At 45.1% G+C, this 24,547-nt stretch overlaps 2 protein-coding genes across 2 annotated transcripts in view; one reads left to right on the top strand and one right to left on the bottom strand.

Annotated features, from left to right (window-relative positions):
• The window catches only part of CCDC117 (coiled-coil domain containing 117), a 54,969-nt gene that overhangs the window by 14,077 nt on the left and 16,345 nt on the right, over window positions 1–24,547 (bottom strand). The gene's annotated exons all lie outside the window — the stretch shown is intronic.
• Window positions 17,630–23,632, top strand: XBP1 (X-box binding protein 1). The gene is given in 6 exon segments (XM_035017275.1): window positions 17,630–17,931; window positions 18,879–18,975; window positions 20,025–20,159; window positions 21,886–21,945; window positions 21,948–22,031; window positions 22,332–23,632. Coding segments are annotated over 6 exon segments (1,182 nt in total). The 5' UTR covers window positions 17,630–17,683; the 3' UTR covers window positions 22,890–23,632.

Here is a 24,547-nt window from a genome sequence, read left to right as displayed (position 1 = left end):
TCCATAGGTGAAAGGTCTTCTACTTCAGACATACCTTAGTTTTGCTTAAGGCTTTCCACTGATTGGATGAGGCCCACTCAGACGATCTCCTTTCGTAGATGTTAACTGTGTCTACAAAATACCTCCACAGCAACACCTGGATTACTGTTTAATAGAATACCTGGGTATTATAGTTTAGCTAAGTTGACTCAAAATTAATCATCACAAGAGGAGGAAATCACTCAGAAAAGTGATGTCAATTGTCCAAGATCATCCAGCAGATTGGTGTCAAGGTTGGGACTGAAAATATGCTATACGTGGACCCCAAAGTCCACATTCTCCCAGGAGTCTTGCTCTGTCTGGGCCTCCGGAGAATTTCCTGAAGCATCAGAGCAGATTCCTAATCCCTGCATGACACTGGTACTTCTCTGCCATAGTCATTTTTGTGTGTCTCCTCCTGGACTGGGGGTTCTTTGGGAAAAGGTCCATGTGTAAATATCTTTTTATGATCCACAGAACAAGTGAAAAGCCCCACCTCTGCCAAGCATTCAGTGAATATTTGCAGAATTAGAGAATCACTAATAATTCCCAACATGTTGTTTCCTATGCAGGAGCACGGAACTAAGCTTTAACTGTAAGATGTTAGCTATAACTTTTTTTTTTTTTTTAAAGATTTTATTTATTTATTTGAGAGAGAGAGAATGAGAGACAGAGAGCATGAGAGGGAAGAGGGCAGAGGGAGAAGCAGACTCCTGCTGAGCAGGGAGCCCGATGTGGGACTCGATCCCGGGACTCCAGGATCATGACCTGAGCCGAAGGCAGTCGCCTAACCAACTGAGCCACCCAGGCGCCCCAAGATGTTAGCTATAACTTTCAAGAGTTTTTTAAAAATCTATTTGAGAGAGGGACACCTGGGTGGTTTAGTCGGTTAAGCATCTGCCTTCGGCTCAGGTCATGATCCCAGGGTCCTGGGATCGAGTCCAGCATCCGGCTGCTTGCTCAGCGGGAGGCCTGCTTCTCCCTCTGCCTGCCACTCCCCCTGCTTGTGTTCTCTCTCTCTCTGACAGATAAATAAAATCTTTAAAAAAAATTTTTATTTGGGAGAGAGAGAGAGCATGAGCAGGGGGGAGGAGCAGAGGGAGGGGGAGAAGCAGACTCCCCACTGAGCAGGGAGCCCAACAAAGGGCTCAATTCCAGGACCCCTATGTAACTATAACTTCTAACTTCTTCTTCTCCTCCTTCTCCTCCCCTTCTACCTCCACCTCCTCTTCCTCCTCCTTCTTCTAATTTGTTAACTTTTGCTTTAACTGAATTTCAATTTCTCCACCAAAACAAAATCAAAAGAAAGGACCCTTGTGGCCATGACACTATATTCTAGAATTCTGCTGAGCATTCTAACTTAAATGTCTTGACAACCCTATGGGGTGGGTTCTACTATGATTCTTAGATGCATAATAGGAAAATAGAGTCTCTGTAAAGTTAAGGACTTGTCTAGAGTCACAGAGTTTGTAACTGGATTCTACCCTCCCCCTGCCTGACTGCTGGGCTGCACTGCCCCGGTCAGATCCCTACAGCCAGACTGGACCTGACCTCATCAAGCTGAGTTCTTCTACCTCAAGCAGAGAAACAGAGAAGCACATGTGTGAATAATGGCAGCACCATGGGGCTCCTGGGTGGCTCAGTCGGTTAAGCATCTGCCTTCGGCTCAGGTCATAATCCCAGGGCTCTGGGATAGAGCCCCACATCAGGCTCCCTGCTCAGTGGGGAGTCTGCTTCTCCCTCTCCCTCTGCCTGCCACTCCCCCTGCTTGTGCTCTCTGACAAATAAATAAATAAAATCTTGGGGCGCCTGGGTGGCTCACTTGGTTAAGCAACTGCCTTCGGCTCAGGTCATGATCCCAGGGTCCTGGGATCGAGTCCCACATCGGGCTCCCGGCTCAGTGGGGAGCCTGCTTCTCCCTCTGACCCTCTCCTCTCTCATGCCTGTTTCTCTCTCGCTTGCTCTCCAATAAAAAAATAAATAAAATCTTTAATAAATAAATAAATAAATAAATAAATAAATAAATAAATAAAATCTTAAAAAAAAAAAAGAAAGTAATAATGGCAGCCCCAGGACCAGGGCTCTGGGCTCCCGGCTTCTGGCCCCTGGGCACATTCTCCTTGTTGTCTCTCCATGCAAGGCCTCACCGGGGCCCTGGCATGCCCTGCCTGGGCCTCCTGGGGCTATTTACCCCACTAGGCGTGGGTTCTGCCTGGCTTCCAGGCTATTGTTTGCACAGTAAATGTTAACCTTGGCCCCACCAGTCTACTCCCCAACCAAGGAATGGCAACAGAGACAGAAAGGAACGTTCTTTTGCTGGTTTCAGACACCTTGACTTCAGTTTTCAGTTTCTATCTAATAAAATGCACATCACCGAAAGTGGGGGTCACCTTGGAAGCCTCACGGCCTCCAAGCAGTGACCCAGGCCTGTGCAACCTCCAGGAATCGGGCAGTATCTGAAGTCACAGGGATCTTGGTTCAAATCCCAGTTCTCCCACCGAAAAATGGCATGACCTTGGGCCTCACCTCTCACCCTTCCTCCTCTGAGAAACGGAGCCAGTTCCTGCCCCGCAGGAATGAAAGACAGAAGGGATGCCAGTGCCTCCACAGAACCCCATGCTCATCAGCCATCCGTCCTACTGTTGGCTTATTCCTCACGTCCTTGAGCTTGTTTCCTTGACAATAAAAGGAGCTTTTGCGTAAGGAGGACACAAACAAGGCTTGATGTCCGTAGCGACTCTGGTTTCCTATCACCTGGCTTCTTCCTGGAAAAAGGTTCTAAGAACTTCTAGAAGTAGAAAGTGAACAAACAAGGGAGATTTTAATCAGTAAAAACAGGTTCTTTCTCAGGGAGGCGGCTACCTACAGCTCCAAGCAAATCCACTCAATCAGTAACATTACCTCCCCTGATCGATTTCCAACAAGAGGTTCCTGTTCTGGAACCCGGATACGCAAACAAGGGCACTTTCGGGAAGGGAGGAAGAAGGCGGGGGGAAGGGTGTCCTCCAGATTGCGGATTTCATCAGCTGCCCACTCTCCCAGGAGAGCCCGCGGGACCTGTCCAGCCAGTGGCCGAGGCCAGAAGGCAAGCTGAACGTTTCAAAGTCCACGGGGCCTCACCCTCTTGATCTTTTCATTTAAGCGGGCCACATTTAAGAAATGCCAAGGAGGAAACAGTGGTGATTTATGGTTGCCAAGCCAAGTAGGGCACAGAGAAAAAAGCGGGATAAAATAGAAAAGGTCAGCTACCTCGCTGTGCAAAGCCAGGAGGCAGGCTATAGTCCCAGGAGACCTGAGCTCCCATGCCAACTCCTGACCCCAAGAGTTAGCCTCTCTCTAGGACTCAAAGGGAGAGTGATGAAAGTCACCCCCAAGTCCCTTCTGGCTGCTTTAGAGGAAGAGGCAGAGCAGGGACCAGGAGAGGGAGTGACTATAAAATTTAAAGCCCAAAAAGGTAGGATGGGGATGGGGTGGTGAGAAACGCTCCCCCACATTCTCTCTCTCATATTCCTGCCTCCAGTTTTTTGGAGTTTTTTGTTTTGTTTTTAGGTTTTCAAATATACATATTTTAACACCCTGGGGGTAGGATGTCATTCACACCCACTGCAGAAGTAGAATAAGAAATTCAGGGAAGGGAAAAAAAGAAAGAAAGAAAGAAATCATGTATAAAGTATTTCCTTCCAATAAAGATGGCCCTCAATCAAAAAAAGAAAAAAAGAAAGAAAAAAAAGACATTCATGGAAGGAGAGGAAATTCTGACTAGCAGTTTCCTTTTTTTTAATTAATTAATTTTTTTAAAGATTTTTTAAAATTTATTTATTCATAAGAGAGAGAGAGAGAGGCAGAGGGAGAAGCAGGCTCCCCGCTGAGCAGGGAGCCTGATGCAGGACTCGATCCCAGGATCCTGGGATCATGACCTGAGCTGAAGGCAGACACTTAACCATCTGAGCCACCCAGGTGCCCCAGCAGTTTCCTTTTTGATCCTTTTGGCAAGTGTCATAGCTGAAGTCAGAGCTCAGAGACCTGGAATTGTGGACCACGAGGGAGAGCTAGCTGGGAGGCTGGAACGTTACTATGACCCTATGACCTGCCTCCAGTTTGAAAGAAGAGTTGTTGGTTAAATGAGAAATATTAAGGACATCTTCAAGAGTGCTGAGGATAAGGGGAGGGGAGAAGCAAGGGATGTCCCGGGAGAGTTAAAATAAGTACACGGAAATTCAGAAGGATCTTCTCATACACTTAGTTTTGAGCATATTAGCAGATTTGGTGTTAGTTTCAGATCTTTTTTAGCACCAGATGAACTACTACTGCTTTTCTCTCTCAGGGGTCAGGTGGCATCTAGCTTCTCTAGCAGGGAGAAGGGCCCAGGGTAAAAAAAAAAAAAAGCTAAATCTTGGGCAAACTCCTACTCATCCTTCAAAGCCCATGGAAACATCTCCTTTACGAAGCTCTTCCTTATGGCCCTTGCTCCTCAGTCCCACCACAGGGCTGATTGCAGTTATACTGCATTGGAATTACCTACTTACCTCTTTGCTCTCCCAGGTTCTGCTCCCTTGAGAGCAAGGTAAAGGTAACCCAGAGTCCCCGGGTTTCCAGGCAGTGGATCTGATCATGATGTTGCAAATAACAGTTTATTGTGTGTGGACACCCAGCTCCCAGAAACCAAGTAAAAATCATTGAATGCAAATGGTTGAACACAGGTATAGGGTGGAGATTTTCAGGAGAACCCCAAGTTGTTACAAAGGCAAATTGTTCTCTTCTTGCTGGAAACTGGGAGGAGGGGGAATACTTGGTTGATCAAGATGAGGGAGTCCCTTTAGAAAACTGTTGTCAATTTTTTCCCCCAAAATTTCAAGTAAAACTTAGAATCAGACAATCCACTTCCTGCAAGCCTGAACAATCCTGATTTTTCAAGACTGTGATGAAACACTTCAGTTGAGAAATCCAGAGCTGTACCCAGGACAGCTATCTTCTTTACTCCTTTATCTGTTCCAGAAGGTAAGAAAAAGTCAGACTCATAGACTCTTTGAGCTGTAAAGTCATCTGGTCCCCTGGAAGGTGAATCTAAAAGACCCCCTCGGGGCGCCTGGGTGGCTTAGTCAGTTGGGCATCTGCCTTCCGCTCGCTCAGGTCATGGTCTCGGGGTCCTGGGATTGAGCCCTACCTTGGGCTCCCTGCTTGGTGGTGAGCCTGCTTCTCCCTCTCCCTCTGCCATTCCCCGGCTTGTGCTCTCTCGCTCTCGCTTTCAAATAAATAAAAACTTAAAATAATAATAATAAATAAAAGACCCCCTACCCCCTAGTATATATCTGTGGGGATCGGAGTTCATTCCTTCAGCCGCTGCACCTATCTCTGTACAGAGCTGCCCCCTGGGTGGGCTCAGAGACTGAATCTGTGTGCTCTGGTCACCTCCACAGCCTTCCCCGTGTGCCAAGGAGGGAGAGCTCACGAACAGGGGTTTGTTCCAGTTGCTACCACCTTCCTTTAGATATCAAGGCAGAGCTTCCTCAAGTGAAGTCAGAGGAGCTCAGTTTGGATGGGCTGCATTTGCTAAATGAAACAAGCTCCTTCCGGTGTTCTAGGCACTCCACTAGGTTGCTTTCATGCCCGTTCCTGCCTCTTCTAGTAAAAACAAACAACAACAACGGGGCGCCTGGGTAGCTCAGATGGTTAAGCGTCTGCCTTCGGCTTAGGTCATGATCCCAGGGTCCTGGGATCGAGCCCCGCATTGGGCTCCCTGCTCCGCAGGAAGCCTGCTTCTCCCTCCTCCACTCCCCCTGCTTGTCTTCCCTCTCTCGCTGTGTCTCTCTCTGTCATATAAAAACAAACAAACAAACAACAACAACAACAACAAAAGGAAGCTTTTGAAGAGCTTCCTGGCTTATTCCGGGTCATCCAGCAGAGCCAAGCGCTAACCGCCAGTGTATCCAGTTCTCTGGTGCAGGGCTGGGTCCCCCAGCACTCAGCTCCCCAAGAGGTTGCAGATTGCCACAGGTATAGACAATAAGAAGTATTTTTGGAAAAACATTGTAGGTCTTAAGGACTATAATAAACTCTATAATTCTGGAACTGTATGCTGGAAAATACGAGTCATTTGCAAACAGAAAATGTGTCTTGTACAAAACAATGGGGTCCCAGTTTAAACTTCCTCTTCGGGGCACCTGGGTGGCTCAGTCGGTTAAGCTTTGGCTCAGGTCATGATCTCTGGGTCCTAGGATCGAGCCCCCTGTTGGGCTCCTTGCTCAGTGGGGAGTCTGCTTCTCCCTCTCCCCTGCTCCTCCCCATGCTCTCTCTCTCAAAAAAATGAAAAAAAATTTTTTTAAAGATTTTGTTTATTTAACAGACAGCGAGAACAAGCAGGGGGAGCAGCAGGCTGAGGGAGAGGGAGAAGCAGGGCTCAATCCCAGGACCCTGGGATCATGACCCGATCCAAAGGTCCATGCTCAACCGACTGAGCCACTCAGGCACCCCAATAAAAATCTTAAAAAACAAAAACAAAAAACCTTCCTCTTCCCCAGACCACACAGCCTCGCCCCCCTGTTCTGTGCAGAACAGCCCCCACAGCCACCAACCCCCAGTTATGGCGTAAGCCAAACTCAACCCCAACCTCACCATGGGTCACGGGTCTGTGTGCTCAGCAAATGTTTGCAGCCCTCTGCTGGGAATGTTATCCCAGGTCACACTAACAGAGCAGATCATTGGCAGCCTGTCCTGGTCTGGTCCACCCAGGGGTCAAGTGGGCATTTTGTTCTCAGGGTGGGGGAGGGAGTAACTGGGGAAAACTCACCTGGTGTTCCTTGCTGGGATGTTTTTTCTGCTTTGTGGACTCTGTCCCTGCTTATGACCAGTGACCAAATTTTATACTTCAACATATATTTTAAAGACTTGGACGCTCATTTATTCTGCTTAGCCTTCTGGGACCTGTCAAATTTCTTGGCTACCAAATGCCAAAAGATGGAAGGAAGGATGAGATTAATAGTAGACTAGAGGGAATATGGGAATGCCAGGTGGGATTGGGGTGGATGGCCCGTGGTAACCATAACACTTCACACACATATAACATGCTTTCTCTGTGTCATGCACTGTGCTCAATACATTATCTTTTTCAATACTTGATTCTCGTTTTACTGATAAGGATACTGAGGCCCAGAGGGGTTAAGTAACTTGTCCAAGGTTATCTAATGAGTATGTGTTAGAGCTGAAAACATACCCTATGTCCATCCATTTCATATGCCAAGGTCCCCATTCCCCCCTCTGTCCCCCAGGCTGTAATGACCATTCTTATAGGGTCTAGAAATGGAAGATGGATGGCCTCTGTCCCGATGTTCTCTGAAGCAAACACAATTCTATTTCTTCTTCCTCTCTTAAAGCTTTTCTTTTCTCATATCCCCTTTATTCACCAAACCAGAGTTTCATCTATATTTTACCCAACTGGCTCCTGGAACCACATAAATCTTGGCTGTTTTCATGAAAGAAAAAAAAAAAAAGTTTATAAGAAAACAGAAATGGTACAGTTTGCTGTCTTTTCCCACATGAACATTAAATATATAAAGTCAGCTATAAATAAAAAAGAGGAATTGAAGGCTGAATCCAAAGACAACTTAAAGAACCTAACGTTTGAAATAAAGTACTTAAAGATCCTGGGGGTGGGGGGAAAGAGGGGCCTGAACTCACGACCCTGAGATCAAGACCTGAGCTGAGACCAAGTGTCAGACACTTAACCAACTGAGCCACCCAGGCAGGTACCCCTTTATTCTTTTCTTTTCTTTCTTCCTTTTTTTTTTTTTTTTTTTTTTTTTTAATGTTGAGAACCCCTAGGGCATTCTCAGGAAATCCAGTCTCCTATGAGCCAGGTCATGTAAAAGCTCACAGCATTACCTAACAGACACCAAAGGGAGAGGGATTCCGTCGCTATTACTTTGGAGTCAAAGCCTCAGGATAAGTATGTGTATGGGAAGGTTGAACTTGAGTCAATTCAGTTCCTCAGATAAATGTCATTTGCTGAAATTAGTCATGAAACATTTTGCAAAAATAGGTTTACCACAGAGAAGCTAAGGAATAAAAAACAAGGCAGGATCCTGAAACAAGAAATGGACATTAAGGGAAAAACCGTTGAAATCCAAATAAAGTCTAGAGTTTAGTTAATGGCAAGGTGTCAGTGTTGGTTTCTTAGCTTTGAGAAATGTGCTATTGGTAATGGAAGCTGAAAACGTTAGGGGAACTGGCACCTGGGGGTGTATGGTGATTCTCTATACTGTCTTTGCATCTTTCCTATAAATTTAAAATTATGCCAAAACAAAAAGTTTATTTAAAAAAAAAAGATTTTTATTTATTTATTTGAGAGAGAGCACAAGGGGTATGGGGAAGGGGGGGGCAGAAGGAGAGGGAGAAGCAGGCTGATGTGGGGCTCGATCTCAGGACCCTGGGATCATGACCTCAGCTGAAGGCAGATGCTTAACCCACTGAGCCACCCAGGTGCCCCCAAAAAGTTTATTTAAATTTTTTTTGAAACTAATGAATTGATATTTATTCTCCTAGTACTAATGAAGGGGGCCTGCAGCACTTAAACTCCTTTCAAGTCAGATAAAATTTGCTTCTCTTGCCGCCTTTGAACCTTGGTGTCAATAAAGGTACCGACAATGACAATGGAGCGTTTGGGCTTTCTTTAAAGAGACAAAACCAAATGCAGAGCCATTTACTGCTCTGGGTCAATGCCAAGTGAAAAAAAGAGGCATGTGATATCTTTGCACTTTTCAAATGAATCTTTTCCTTTTGTTGTCGTGTCCTTTAGCCCCTGTTGAATTTACTGGGCAAATGAACTGTAGCGTTTTGCAGAAGCCAAAGGAGTATTGAATTTCTTAGAACCTTAATACACAAAACGAAAGTCAGGAAGTGTTGCAGCTCTTCTCCAGAAAGGGTTGGGCAGCCACAGGATTGAAGGAAACATTCGTCAGCATGACCAGGAGGATTTCCTGTCCACATGCTCGGTGTCTCCAACATTACTTAAACGGTTCGTAAATGTCCTGCTTTAAAAACATATTCATAGGGGCACCTGGGTGGCTCAGATGGTTAAGCGTCTGCCTTCAGCTCAGGTCATGATCCCAGGGTCCTGGGATGGAGCCCCACATCAGGTTCCTGGCTCAGCGGGGAGCCTGCTTCTCCCTCTCCATCTCCTTCTCTGTCTGCCTCTCCCCCTGCTCATGCTCTCTCTTTCTGTCTGTACTGTGTCTCAAATGAATAAATAAAATCTTAAAAAAAAAAAAAAACATGTTCATAAAATTAAAAGTGCTAGGATCACCAGTCCTGGCAAACCAAAGGCTTCATTTCTAGAGGGTAGGGAAGCCAGCCCTGTGTGTCCAGGATTGGTTTCTTAATTGTAACAGATGCACCTTGATCGTGTAAAATGACAACGGGAGAGGAAACTGGAATTGGGGGAGGGGTGTACATAGCTCTCTCTGCAAGACTGAGATACAACTTTGATTTCATTAGGGAAACAAAAATACTATATAGAATTTTGCTCTTCACTCTTTCCCATATCATTAAGAGTCTTTTTTTTTTCCTTGTGAGAATAAAAAAAGTGGTCTTAGGACATTTGCTTTCCTTTCCCACTGTAGCTGGTGTTAGAACAAGAGTAATTAGTACTTTTCTGCTAGAATCTGCTTCTTGACTACAGCGTGGGAGTCTATAAAATATGATGCCAAGCAAAGCAAGGGGATACATGAGTCTTTAACAATGAGCATCAAAATCAAGGCATCAGAAAGCCAGATTTCCTGAATTCTATTCTAATTCTTCTCCTGAACCATTTTAAATCCATTTAGTCAATAAACAGGGGATTATAAAGATTAGCCAGATGCAGTCCTTGCCTTCAAGGAGCTTATGGTCTAACATGGAGATCCAGGCAGGTAAATTTCAACTGCCAAGTGTCACAAGTGTTTTGCTGGGAGGACTGCCCGCATGGGAACAAAGCAGGTGCAGAGTGGGGCTGTTTGGCACGAGTTTAGAGCAGTGGTGCTCAATGGGTGGGGAATAGATCCTGGCTCTCAGCAGGCATTGGTAATATCTGGAGACAATTTCAGTTGTCCTAACTGGGTGTGGCGGGGTGGGGGGGTTTGCTGCTGGCATCTAGTGGGTAGAAGCCTGAGATGCTGCTAAAATCCTACAATGCCCAAGACAGCTCCCCACAGCAAAAAACCTGTTCGGCCCCAAATGTCAATAATGCCAAGGTTGAGAAACTATGGATTAAACAAAGAGAGAAACATGCATTTCATTAGCACACTCAGGGGGAAAGCACATTCCAGGAAAAATTGTAGGCCTGGAGTGTGGGATGGACAGATAAATTGGGAAAGTAATCTACAGCCTTACGCTGATTATTTTGTCCTTTTGGACCTCAAATTTCCTGGCCACAAAATAGTGATGCTATAATGGTAAATGACTTATCTCCTTTCATGGTATCAGAAGAAAGTGCCACTGATAAAAATTATGTCCCTGGGACCCACCTACATCCAGCTGCCCTGCTCAAGCATACTTATTCCTCAGCTGGGCTAGTAACATATTCACAAGAAAAACAAGGACAGGGAGCCTGGGTGGCTCAGTCGGTTAAGCATCTGCCTCTGGCTCGGTCATGATCCCTGGGATCGAGTTTGGCATCGGGCTCCCTGTTCAGTGGGGAGTCTGCTTCTCCCTCTATCCTTTCCCCCCCTGTTCTTGATCTCTCTCTCTCTCTTTCTCAAATAAATAAATAAAATCTTAAAAAGAAAGAGAAACAAGGACAGTGTTTGGGAAATGTCACTTAGGGCAATATGGTGGGTAAAGTACCTGGATTGTGTTGTGTGGTGTGTAACAAGAACCTAGCCACCATGGTATTTCTATATAACTTGGGATTGGGAAGTGGGTAATCTAGAGCTAGGTTAGGGTTTAAGGGCCACTCCATGATGCCATCAGGAACCCAGACTCCTTCTGTCTTTCCTCTGATATCCTTAGCATGTGGCTTCCTTCCTCATGTTGCAAAATGACTGCTGCCTTCTCCGTCTTTTGCCCTTTATCAGCATCCTGGGCAAGAGGAAGGGGTTAGGAGGAAAAGGGCAACACCCAAAATGCAGAAGGCATCCCAGTTGAGTCTCCCATTTAATAAATTTGCCTGGAGTCTTCTCTGCCTAGAACTGCCACTTATCCATTAGGCAGAATTGCATTACGTGGCTATCCATAGCTTCAAGGGAACTTGGAAGCTGAGTGTTTTCAGCCGGGCACCTTGAACACATCTTTTTTTTTTTTTAAAAAAAGATTTTATTTATTCATTTGACACAGAGAGAGAGAGCACGCAAGCAGAAGGAGCGGCAGGGGCAGAGGGAGAGGGAGAAGCAGGCTCCCCGCTGAGCAGGGAACCTGACCCAGGGCTAGATCCCCTCACCCCAAGATCATGACATGAGCCTAAGGCAGACACTTAACCGACTGAGCCACCCAGGCACCCCACATTTTTTTTTCTTAATAAGGAAGATTAAGTAGAATAGATGCTGTGTAGGTAACTAGAAGTATTGCCCTAGTGTCTTGAAATGAGCACATTCGAGGCTTTTGTAACGAGTCCAATATAGACCAACCTTATGTTGAATTCTGCTTTTAAAAAAATGGTATTATGGGGGCGCCTGGATGGCTCAGTCGGTTAAGCATCTGCCTTCAACTCAGGTCATGATCTCGGGGTCCTGGGATCGAGCCCTGAGTCGGGCTCCATCTCCCTCTGCCCCACCCCTCCCACTCATGCTCTCTCTCTGTCTCTCAAACAAATAAATAAAATCTTAAAAAAAAATAAAGCATATTGCAGACAACCTAACAGTTGAATAATCATTCAAAAAATATTTATTGAATGCTAGTACGTGCTCAGGACTATATTAAACACAGACAACCAAAGGAGATTAACATGTGGCTTCTGCTTCCAATGAGCATGTTGAAATCCAGTTGGAAAAAACATACAACATAAACAAATGAAAAGTTGGGTAACAATAAAGAGTTAAATAACTATCTGAAATAGCAACATAAGAAAAACAGTAATTACTAATGCGGATGTAAAATGGTAAAACCAGTGTGGAAAACTGGCAGTCTCTCAAAAAGTTAAACATACACCTCCCACATGATCTCACAATTCTACTCCTAGGTATTTAGCCAAGAGAACTGAAAATACAAAGATTGCTTTCACACAAAGATCTGTGCACAAATGTTCACAGCAGCTTTATTCACGAAAGTCAAAACTTGGAAACAATTCCATTTCTAAACTTGCAACACAAGGAGTAAAATGGGATCAGTCATGGGGATGAAAGGTACAGCCTAGGGAATTGTAATAGTGCTGTATGGTGACAGGTGGGAGCTACACTTATGGGGAGCACAGCAGAACGTAGAGAATTGTCAATCACTATGTTGTACACCTAAAACTAATATAACATCGGGTGTCAACTGCACTTTAATTAAAAAAAAAAGTAAAATGGGATCAAAATCTAAAACATGTTCTTAGGGCACCTGGGTGGCTCAGTTGGTTAAGGGTCTGCCTTCGGAAAAAAAAAAAAAAAAAGGGTCTGCCTTCGGCTCAGGTCATGATCCCAGGGTCCTGGGATCGAGCCCCGCGTTGGGCTCCCTGCTCCGCGGGAAGCCTACTTCTCCCTCTCCCACTCGCCTTGCTTGTGTTCCCTCTCTCACTGTCTCTCTCTGTCAGATAAATAAAATCTTTAAAAATAAATAAATAAATAAATAAATAAATAAAATCTTTAAAAAGGGGGTGGCTTTCATTGGCCAAGTCTGAGACAGTTTGAGAATCAAAATAAAAAATGTAGTAATAGATTTTTTTAACTTTTAATGATTTTTAAAGTAAAACAGGACTTTATGAGTTGATAATTACATGAATAAATAAATAGAAGGGAAAATTCCACTTCACAGTAGAATTCCAAGTAATAAATGCAAAAGTAATGATGGAATTAGGAAATCACTATTTGCTAATCATTATAGTAACAATTAATTTAGGCAAGAATCACCAATGGATCCTAAAACTGGTAGGTGAAAGTCTAATGAGAAACAGGATAGGTAGATATTTTAAAATATCTTTTTACAAAATACTTATTATTAATAAGTATAATACTTAATAATTAACTTCATAGTGGAGAAACTTAGCAGACACCATTTAAACCAATTGATAAAAGCTAATTATCACTAGTTACGGTACAAACTGACATCATGTGCCTCCTGATATGATGCGCTAAGAAGAACATAGCAACGTACTGTGGTATTGCTGTCCCAAATGCATAAATCATAAATTAACATCAGACGAACCCAAACTGAGGGACCTTCTACAACTGTGATTGACTTGTATATTTCAAAAATGTCAAGGTCAAAAAAGGCAAGAAAAGACCAAGAAACTGTTCCCAATGAAAGGAGCTCTCATAACAATTAAAATTAGTACAAATTTTATAAGATTTTTCAAAACAATATACATTCCAAGTTTTGGTATATAATTGTTAAACAGAGAGAGTAAAGTGATATTGGAACTATATCTTTGGAATCATGTATCAGTGGATTAATAGTACTTACTGCGAGAATGGGACAGGTTTTGGCATTAATTTTATTCCTTTTTTAATTTTTTCATTTCTAAAAAAGATGTCAGTGCCCCCCAAGACAATGTTCATTTAACTAAGCGTATGGGGAAGGAAAGCATTTTGTTATAACAATGTCCTTCAATTGTTTGTACATCTTTCAAGTTAGAAGCCAAGTCACATAATGATCTAATATCAAAAATTATTGTATTGAACTCTCAGCTGATAATTCAATTTTGTCTTCCATCAATTTTATTGAAAACAAAGAATTAGAACCAATGCAGTTGGAAAGGGATTTGATATTCACTGATGAGGGTCACTTCCTTTCTCAATACCATCACTAATAGCTAAACTGGCCTATTTGTTTGCTTACCCAGAGATTTTTCTTTTCTTTTTTTTTTAAATCGATCCCAGGACCCTGGGATTATGACCTGAGCCAAAGGCAGACGCTTAATGACTGAGCCACCCAGGTGCCCCAATTTTTCTTTTCCTCTATTTATTTATTTATTTTTAGAAGATTTTATTTATTTGACAGAGGGAGAGACCGCGAGAGAGGGAACATGAGCAAGGGGAGTAGGAAAGGGATAGGGGAGTGGGAAAGGGAGAAACAGGCTTCCCACTGAGCAGGGGGCCCAACGCAGGGCTCTATCCCAGGACCCTGGGATCATGACCTGAGGCGAAGGCAGACACTTAACAACTGAGCCACCCAGGCGCCCCTCCTCTACTTTTTAAAAAAAGATTTTATTTTTAAGTAATCTCTACATCCAACGTGGGGCTCAAACTCACAAGCCTGAGATCAAGAGTCACATGCTCTTCCAACTGAGCCAGCCAGGTGCCCCCCATAGCACACTTTTATTCCCTTCCTTCTCTTTACCTGTGCCATCTCCCATATTGATATCATATAGACCAGCGTTGTCCAACAGAAACAGAATGCAAGCCACTTGTATAATTTAAAATGTTCCAGTAGCCAATTAAAAAGACACAAAACCAATTTCTAAAAAGCTTAGGTGTGCCTGGGTGGCTCAGTTGGTTAAGCATCTAACTCTTGATCTCAGCTCAGGTCTTGATCTCAGGGTCAGAGTTTAAGCCCCATGTTGCACTCCATGCTGGGCATGGAGCCTACTTAAAAGTAAAATTAAAAAAAAATTTTTTTAAAAGATTTTATTTATTTATTTGACAGAGAGAGAGAGAGCGAGAGCAGGAACACAAGCAGAGGGAATGGGAGAGGGAGAAGCAGGCATCTTGCCGAGCAGGGAGCCCGATGCGGGACTCGATCCCAGGACCCTGGGATCATGACCTGAGCCGAAGGCAGACGCTTAACGACTGAACGACCCAGGCGCCCCCAAAATAAAATAAAAATTAAAAAAAAAAGCAGTTTAATTCAAAATATCAAACATACTTATCACTTCAACATATAATCAATGTAAAAAATGATCAACAAGATATTTTACATTCTCTCGTTTTCATACCAAGTCTTCAAATAGAGTGTGTATTTCACGTTTGCAGCACATTTTAATTCAGACTTAGCCACATTTCAGGTGCTCGATAACCACATGTGGTTAGCGGATCCCACATGAGAGCAGTTTTTGAGTTTTAGTTTCAGATTATAACTGGGTTTTGTTTTGTTTTACATTGACATTTATTTTGACTTAATGCCTACAGCTTCTCATCACTGTTTCTTGCATTTCACAGTCTAAGAACTTTGTGTTTTATGGATCTCTTATCACAAGTCCCTAGTAAATGTTATGAAATATTAATGGCACCTGATGCAAGAATTATCAGATTACTCTTTTTTTTTTTAAGATTTTATTTATTTATTTGAGACAGAGAGAATGAGAGAGACGGAGAGCACATGAGAGGGGGGAGGGTCAGAGGGAGAAGCAGGCTCCCTGCCGAGCAGGGAGCCCAAGGGAGCCCAATGCGCGGGACTCGATCCAGGGACTCCAGGATCATGACTATCAGATTACTCTTACAAAGAGGATATGAAACTGTTCAAAGGTTTGGAGTTGAGTGTTTGAGACTTCATGGATAGTAATCTGCATTGGGTCAAATTACTGTTTTTGAGGATGATTTTAAATGTTTAAGGACAATAAAAACCTTGAAAACAAAGCTGGTGGTGTCAATTTCAACATTCCATTTCTACCTCATTAACCAACACCAAAATGCAATCCATCCACCTTTCTCCTCTGCCCCAGCATCTTGTACCTTCTCCACATGGTTACTCATGTAACACCCTGCTGGACTAACGGGGGCCTCATGGCATTTTCTTTTTATGCCTACATGATTTAAATTTTAGCTTCACTGGGACTTCTTACAAAGCGCCAGACATTCTCTTGGTGTTTACAAATGGTAACTTAATAAAAGGTTGCATGACAGTTACCTGGCTTTTCTCAGAACCTCTTATAGGTTTCTATAGAGGTGTAGGTCTCAACCAGAAGGCACTCCAAAGACCTCTCCCAAAGGTCTCAGAGGCCAGGAGTGAGTCTCCCATCGGGGGAGGCACATTAGGACCCGGATAGCGGGCGCCTGGGTGGCTCAGTTGGTTAAGCGACTGCCTTCGGCTCAGGTCATGATCCTGGAGTCCCGGGATCGAGTCCCGCATCGGGCTCCCTGCTCGGTAGGGAGTCTGCTTCTCCCTCTGACCTTCCCCCTTCTCATGTGCTCTCTCTTTCTCTCACTCTCTCAAATAAATGAATAAATAAAATCTTAAAAAAAAAAAAAAAAAAAAGGACCCGGATAGCTCCAGGATGATGAAACTTAGAAAGGAAGCTGGCTTCATTGTCCAGTGGAGTCTCTGATCACCCCAGCTGTTTTCCAGCCCCCTGAAGCTGCGTGCGCTCAGGACGCCCTCAGTTTTCAATAGTCGCTGATTTAGCTCTGCCAACTCGGAGGAAGAAAGTACGTGTGGGAGACTCATGGCCCACTCCTGGAAATAAGAGAAATTGTGCCCCTTCAAAGGGCCTGTGTATCAAGAGACGGAATTGATTTAGTTCCCTCCTCCCATCCTGTTTCCTCCCCACCAAAATATAACTGAAGAGCTAATCTGACTTAATGACATTGAAAAATTACCTAGAACCATTCTGTCTTTTCACTTTTTGCCCATTTCCAACCATCAGATAGGAGTTTTCCTAATCTTTGTGTCCCTGGAACCTAAGCACAGAGGAAGCAGTAACTACTTGTTAAAGGAAGTATCACTTTGTGATTCTAGGGAATTCCACATTTTGTAATTGACTTCAAAAAAGGTGAACAGGCGGGGGGCTCATTCTAATATCCACGTGCCTGAATTGCTCCCTAGCTGCCAGGGCAGGAGCCTCGAAGTGCCCCGCGTGCCAGGGGGCTCAGGGTAGACCCCGGGACCCTCGTTTTAACACGTGAAATGGAAAAAGTATGCTCGTAGCAGACAATTTAGAAATGCAAATTAAAATTACATGTATTCCTACCACTCGGAGATCACAACGCCTCGGTTTATGAAACCCTCACTAAGAGCCAAGCCTAGTTTTAAAACGCGCGATTTCACTTCCTAAAGGCTCTTATTTCGCGGAATTTCTTTGCAGGCTTTTTTGTCATCCAAGGCCCGACTGGCTTGCTCTCTCTCTCTCTCTATCTCTCTCGACTTTCCGCTCCGCTCGGGGCCGATGTGGCGCCCGAGAGAAAATGTGGTCGGGCAGAGGTGACAACCATCTGTCAGTCTCGGTAAAAAGTCATCAGTCTGGAAATCTCTTCGTTTGGGATTAGACTCAGTCGTTCCGGGTGGAAATGCGTCAGCCTAGGGAATAAAACCCGTCCGAGGAGGAAACTCCGCCGGGTTCCAGACCCTTCCTGAGGAGCCGAGCTGTGCCCAGGCCCTCCAGGGCCCCCAGCCCCGGATCCCGCCGGTCTCCCCCTACCACGGCCCCTCCTGCCCGGGACGGCTGCCGCCACGCTGGACGCCCCGGCCCCACCCCCTCCGGGCTCGCCGGACCAATGGGCGCCGAGAGCGGCCACGCGTCACGCGGCGCTGGCCAATCACGGAAGGCCACGACCGTAGAAAGGCTGGGTGCGGCGGGGCCGGCCCGGTGGACGGCGGCAGCGCGCACTGGCGTAGACGTTCTCGGGCCATGGTGGTGGTGGCACCCGCGCAGAGCCCGGCCGCCGGGGCCCCCAAAGTGCTGCTTCTGTCCGGCAAGCCCGCCACCGCCGCCGCCGCCGCCGCCGCCGCCGCCGGAACCCCGGCCGGCCGGGCTCTGCCACTCATGGTGCCGGGCCCGCGAGGGGCTAGCCCGGAGGCGGCGAGCGGGGGCCCATCCCAGGCGCGCAAGCGACAGCGCCTCACGCACCTGAGCCCCGAGGAGAAGGCGCTGCGGAGGTGGGCGAGGGTCCGGGCGCGGACCCTGAGGGCGAAGGGCGAGGGGCTGGGACCCGGATCCGAAGCCGGGCGCTGAGCGCCTGCCGCGCTCGGGCGCCCTGGGCCTGGCGGGTAGGGTGCCAGCGTGGCGCGGGGCGGGGCAGGAAGTCGGGAGTCCCGGGCTGCCCGGGCCTTTGTTAAAGCCCCTTCTTTTCTGTCTCATTAGAGCTGCGTAGAGCTGGGTGTTCGCGCACTTGGGTTCCAGGCCCTCTTGCTATGTGACCATAGACCTGTCATTCAGTTTTTCTGAATTTGGGCAGTGGCATGGACTCGATTGACCTACTTTTTTTTGGAGGGTCGTGGAGCCGAAATGACAGTTGTCGAGAGGGCTGTGAGCTCCGTGAGGCTCTTTAGTCAAACTTAGTCTCCGCGCCCTTAAAAATGGTATCTATTCATGAGGTTGTTGGAAAGATTGAGTGAGAAATGCCTAGTACCCAGTTCTCGTAAATGTTAGTTCTTTTGCGGTCTTGGTGCCTTTTGTGATTTAAGTGCCTCCTTGAGCAGACGCCGGGCCCAGCCTTCCGGGGACTGCCCAGGATGTCAGCTAGGGCGAAAGGCATCGGCCTCTCCTTTATTTGAATTATACGGGGGGAATAAAAATGGGAGGAGGAAATCTCCTATGATGCGAGATGAGTAGTATTTGTGTCCAGCGTCCTTGCTGTGGCCGGGATGCGACGGGGGTGTGGATGACGCAATATGGGAGAGAATGAAGCAGTTCTTCAAGCCAGATCCAGGAAAGGCTCTATTTTTTGTTCTGTTTTATTGCGGGGAGGAGCCTGGAGTGTATTTTACCTTAGTCTACCTTATACTGTAAATGAAAATGAAAGCACCAGCTGGCCAAGTTCTCAAATAAAGATATAAATAAGGTTTGAGATGACTTAGTGTATGTATGTCCCTTTTGTTCTCAGGAAACTGAAAAACAGAGTCGCAGCCCAGACTGCCAGAGACCGAAAGAAAGCTCGAATGAGTGAGCTGGAACAGCAAGTGGTAGATTTGGAGGAAGAGGTAAAAATACTTAAGGTCAAACTCTTATCTTTTATTTCTTGTATATCCTTCCTGGTGAATGTTCCTGTCTCTTTAGAATACAACTGGACAGTTAATTAAAAGTTAAGCTAAAAAAAAAAAGTTAAATGAATCTAAATTAGGGTAGATAGATAGTTAAGTGATTAGGTGGTGAAACTTGATGAGAGCAGAACTGGTTGACCCCTGGCATTTGGTGCTAGATCTATCTCCAAGTTGGTGAATTACAACATTACAACGTTTATCGAGTTAGTACTAAGAAATTCGTAAAAGCAGATAGAAAATCATTGCTTAAACCTGAAACCCGTCCTGGCTTGGCCAAAAGTCCACTAACGGTTCCCTTCCCCTTCTAGGGCCCACTTACTACCTAATCTTAAATTGTTGCCAGCTACACATCTTGAATATATAAGGATTTCATATATATCCATACCTATATTTACACACATACATACACACACACTTAACATATTTTGATTTTATGGTCCACCATAACCACTTCTGTTACTAGTTCAAGATAGGAATTTTTTTTTTGCCATCATATCTAAATTAAAGCCACAAGTCACCCTTTGCTGAGGTCTATATTAGTAGTTGGAAGCATTGTTATTTGTGACCCCACGGCATGGCACTTGTTTTTCATAACTATGACCTTTCCTTTGAATACCTACTGTGAACCAATTGTATAAGCAGAGTTTTTCAAAAGGTCTAAGAGATAGGGGCACCTGGGTGGCTCAGTCATTAAGCGTCTGCCTGCCTTTGGCTCGGGTCATGATCCCAAGGTCCTGGGATCGAGCCCCACATCGGACTCCCTGCTCACAGCGGGAAGCCTGCTTCTCGCTCTCCCACTCCCCCTGCTTGTGTTCCCTCTCTTGCTGTGTCTTTCTCTGTCAAATAAATAAACAAAATCTTTAAAAAAAAAAAAAAGGTCTAGGAGAAGGAAAGGAAACCAACTGTAGAACTGTAGTGATACTCATCAGCTAGATTCTTACGTGAAAGAACTGGGTGTTTCAATAGCTTCTTCTTGAACTTACTTCCAGAACCAAAAACTTTTGCTAGAAAATCAGCTTTTGCGAGAGAAAACCCATGGCCTTGTAGTTGAGAACCAGGAGTTAAGACAGCGCTTGGGGATGGATGCCCTGGTTACTGAAGAGGAGGCTGAGACCCAGACCAAGGTAGGTCATCTCATTTATCTGATGCCCTTTGTGAGAACTGCTTCTAAGTGACATGACACTTACTGATTTTTCAACTGTGTAGTGAATAGTACTAAATCCTAATAATTAAAGTAAGTTACACAGCTCTCTAAGAGCAAGTACTAACAAATATCGATAGCCAACAAGATGTACCATGTCAGTGTTAAGGAGAACCAGAAAAAGGGGCTTCTGGGTGGCTCAGATGGTTAAGCATCTGCCTGCGGCTCAGGTCATGATCCTCGGGTCCTGGGATCGAGCCCCACATCTGGCTCCTGGCTCAGCGGGGAGCCTGCTTCTTCCTCTGCCTCTCCCCCTGCTCATGCTGTCTCTATCTCTGTGTCTCGAATGAATAAATAAAGTCTTTAAAAAAAAAAGAACCAGAAAAAGAGAGCCAGTCCAATTTAACAAAATGCTCCTAAAACTGTAGTAGTTCTTTGATGAATATGAATGAGTAGGGACAGGATTTACTGTGATAGTGACACCCCTCTGATAGAAGGTGATTATGGGTTTTAATGCACAGACATGGTGAATTTATTGACAGCACTTAAGTGGTCTGAGATTGACAGTAGGGCAGTTCTACTCTGTGAAGCTAATGTTCAGAACAAACTTAAAAAAATTACTGTCCAAAAAGATTGGGGCCTAAATTCACTATGGAACTTTGTTAAGATTATTGGGGGGGCGCCTGGGTGGCTCAGTCGTTAAACGTCTGCCTTCGGCTCAGGTCATGATCCCAGGGTCCTGGGATCAAGCCCCGCATCGGGCTCCCTGCTCCACGGGAAGCCTGCTTCTCCCTCTCCCACTCCCCCGCTTGTGTTCCTGCTCTTGCTATCTCTCTCTCTCTGTCAAATAAATAAATAAAATTAAAAAAAAAAAAAAAAAGATTATTAGGGGGGCACCTGGGTGGCTCAGTCCATTAAGCATCTGCCTTCGGCTCAGGTCATGATCTCACGGTCCTGGGATTGAGCCCTGCATCAGGCTCCCTGCTCAGGGGGGACCTGTTTCTCCCTCTCCTCCCTACTTGTGCTCTCTCTTGCTCTCTCTCAAATAAATGAATAAAATTTAAAAAATATATATTATTATGGAGGGACACCTGGCTGGCTCAGTTGCTGGAGCATGAGATTGTCAATCTCAGGCTTGTGAGTTCAAGCCCCACTTTGGGTGCAAAGATTACTTACAATAAAATCTTTTTTTTTTTTTTTTTAAGATTTTATTTAGGGAGAGGGAGCGAGCACACATGTGAGCACAGTGGGGGGGGGGTGCAGAGGGAGAGGGAGGAGCAGACTCCCCACTGAGCAGGGAGCCTGATGTGGGGCTCAGTCCCAGAACCCTGAGATCATGACCTGAGCTGAAGGCAGATGCTTAAGCGACTGAGCCACCCAGGCGCCCCTAAAAGTAAAATCTTAAAAAAACAAAACATTATTATGGAGAATATCATTGAAGATACTATTTAAGAATATATCAGTCCTTCCTCAACCTTTGCTTGGGGCGTTTTCGTTGCATAGAAAATGACAGAAGTTAGTCTCCCTCTCTTTTCTCCTCTCTCTTGGGAGGACTCAACAAAATGGAAATAACGAAGGTAAGGGAAAGATTTCAGCTCTAAAGCATAGTTTTCTAGCTTTCTGGAAAGTTGAGAATCACAGCTGCCTGGTGAGCATTTCCTTGAGGACTGTAGTTTGAGCTGTTTATTGACATTGGTCTTTCTTCCCAGGGGAATGGAGCGAGGCCAGTGGCCGGGTCTGCTGAGTCCGCAGCACTCAGACTACGTGCACCTCTGCAGCAGGTGCAGGCCCAGTTGTCACCCCTCCAGAACATCTCCCCATGGATTCTGACAGCGTTGACTCTTCAGACTCTGAGGTAGGGGGTTTTGGGATTTAATAAAGCGCTGTATAACTAGTTAATTCTATCTGTTTGATGTCTGACATTCCCAACCAGACAGAGGAGGGCAGGAGAGGTTAGTTTTGTTTGGGTTACAGGTGAACACCGACTGCTTCCCTATCTCCAGATGATTTAGGACATAGAGTGAGGTGTAGATAAATGGGTCTGTGGGTCTCCTGTTTTGATTAATTTACATTGTGGGACCTAATAGTAAGTATTCCAGGTAAATTCTCAGTACGTTCTGATGGTTGGATTCCATTTAACTTTTGCCTCTTGCAGTCTGATATCCTGTTGGGCATTCTGTTCAACTTGGATCCAGTCATGTTCTTCAGATGTCCTTCCCCAGAGTCTCCCAGCCTGGAGCAGCTCCCAGAAGTACACCCAGAAGGACCCAATTCCTTACCGGCCTCCCCTTCTCCATCACTGGGGACGTCATCAGCCAAGCTGGAAGCCATTAATGAACTGATTCGTTTTGACCACGTATATACCAAGCCCCTAGTCTTAGAGATACCCTCTGAGACAGAGAGCCAAGCTAATGTGGTAGTGAAAATTGAGGAAGCACCTTTCAGCCCCTCAGAGAGAGATCACCCTGAATTCACTGTCTCAGTGAAGGAAGAACTTGTAGAAGATGACTTCATTCCAGAGCTGGGCACCTCAGATCTACTTTCATCCAGCCACTGCCTGAAGCCATCTTCCTGTCTACTCGATGCTTATAGTGACTGTGGATATGAGGGCTCCCCTTCTCCCTTCAGCGACATGTCCTCTCTGCTTGGTGTAGACCATTCTTGGGAGGACACTTTTGCCAATGAACTCTTTCCCCAGCTGATTAGTGTCTAAGGAATGATCCAGTGCTGTTACCCTTTTCCTTGACCATTATACTGCCTGGAAGATAGCAGAGAAGCCTGTGCTTCATTTAAAAAAGCCAAAGTAGAGGGTGTACAGTCCTAGGGAATTACTCTAAAGTATTTGTTCAAACCGTATAGGTCACCCCAAGTATTGTCTTTTGTCATCCAGCAGTCCAAGGTACTCAGATATATTACTATAATCCAGAATTACAGTTTTTGAGGTTGTACCCTTATCTTAAGGGCAGTAGTTTGCCCTAAAATTCTTATGTAAGGGTCATTGGACAAGCGTCTTAGACATGGAATTTGTGAGTGGCCCTTTAACATTTCTTTTCCCTCTTCTTGGCATCCCAGGCTTACCTCCAATTTTAGGTCCTTTAGTTTGCTTCTGCAAGCAGAGAACACCTACCTGAGGGGGCTCCTTTCCTTCATGTACAGTTGAAGTAAAGATCAAGAATCTTTTGTAAAACTATGGAAATTTACTATGTAAATGCTTGATGGAATCTTTCCCTGCTAGTGTAACTTTTGGAAGGTGCTTTCTCCATTTATTTAAGACTACCTGTGCAATTAAAAAGTGCAATGCAGTGTCTTTGTTCTTTGGTAACTGTTTTCTCTCTGGGTGTTTCACTGTTTGCCATGATAGTGATTTATCCAACTTCAGTGAGCATGCCACTTTTTAAAGGTTTTTCCCCCTTAGTTACTGCCTGCTTCAGTTTCAGGCTGCCATAAATGATATAATCTACTCTTTGAGCAGTTACTATTATTATTATTATTTTTTAAGATTTTATTTATCTATATGACACAGCGAGAGAGGGAACACAAGCAGGGGGAGTGGGAGAGGGAGAAGGCTTCCTGCTGAGCAGGGAGCCTGATGCGGGGCTGGATCCCAGGACTCCAGGATCGCGACCTGAGCCGAAGGCAGACGCTTAACGACTGAGCCACCCAGGCGCCCCGAGCAGTTACTATATTTCTGAGAGTCTCTTTAGCCTAACTGGCCAATACCACAGACTAGTAAATGGCAGAGCTAGAACGCTTAACCATTATTTTGCTATACCATTTTTTTTTTTTTAAGATTTTATTTATTTATTTGACAGAGACACAGCGAGAGAGGGAACACAAGCAGGGGGAGTGGGAGAAGGAGAAGCAGGCTTCCTGCCGAGCAGGGAGCCCGATGTGGGGCTCGATCCCAGGACCCTGGGATCATGACCTGAGCCGAAGGCAGACGCTTAACGACTGAGCCACCCAGGCACCCCTTGCTATACCATCTTAAGGATGTGCCATTAAATATCAAGATTCTCTTGCCATTATAGGGATTAAGAACATTTTCTAGACTCAAACTCCCTGGGTTTAACTCTGCCACTGGTTTGCCAGGTAACCCTGGACATGTAATATCACTTCCTCACCGGTACAGGGGCATAATAACCTCTATAAAGGTTGCTAGAAGATTCAAAGAGATGATGCATTATAAGCTCTTGGCATACATACACTTATCAGGCACCATCCCAAGCACTCAAAAGTTAGCTCTTCCCATAATCCACTTTGGAGAGATTTTAATCTTACAGAATTATATATCCTCTAGAACTTGTTTCACAGAAGAATGAACTTGTTCAAGAAAAAATCTGACACATCAAGTATTATCCCAAAACTATAGAA

Source organism: Mirounga leonina, unplaced genomic scaffold (assembly GCF_011800145.1).
Source record: "Mirounga leonina isolate KUSES-001 unplaced genomic scaffold, KU_Mleo_1.0 Mir_171, whole genome shotgun sequence".
Classification (NCBI taxonomy): domain Eukaryota; kingdom Metazoa; phylum Chordata; class Mammalia; order Carnivora; family Phocidae; genus Mirounga; species Mirounga leonina.
This window is presented reverse-complemented; position numbering and strand designations above follow the sequence as displayed.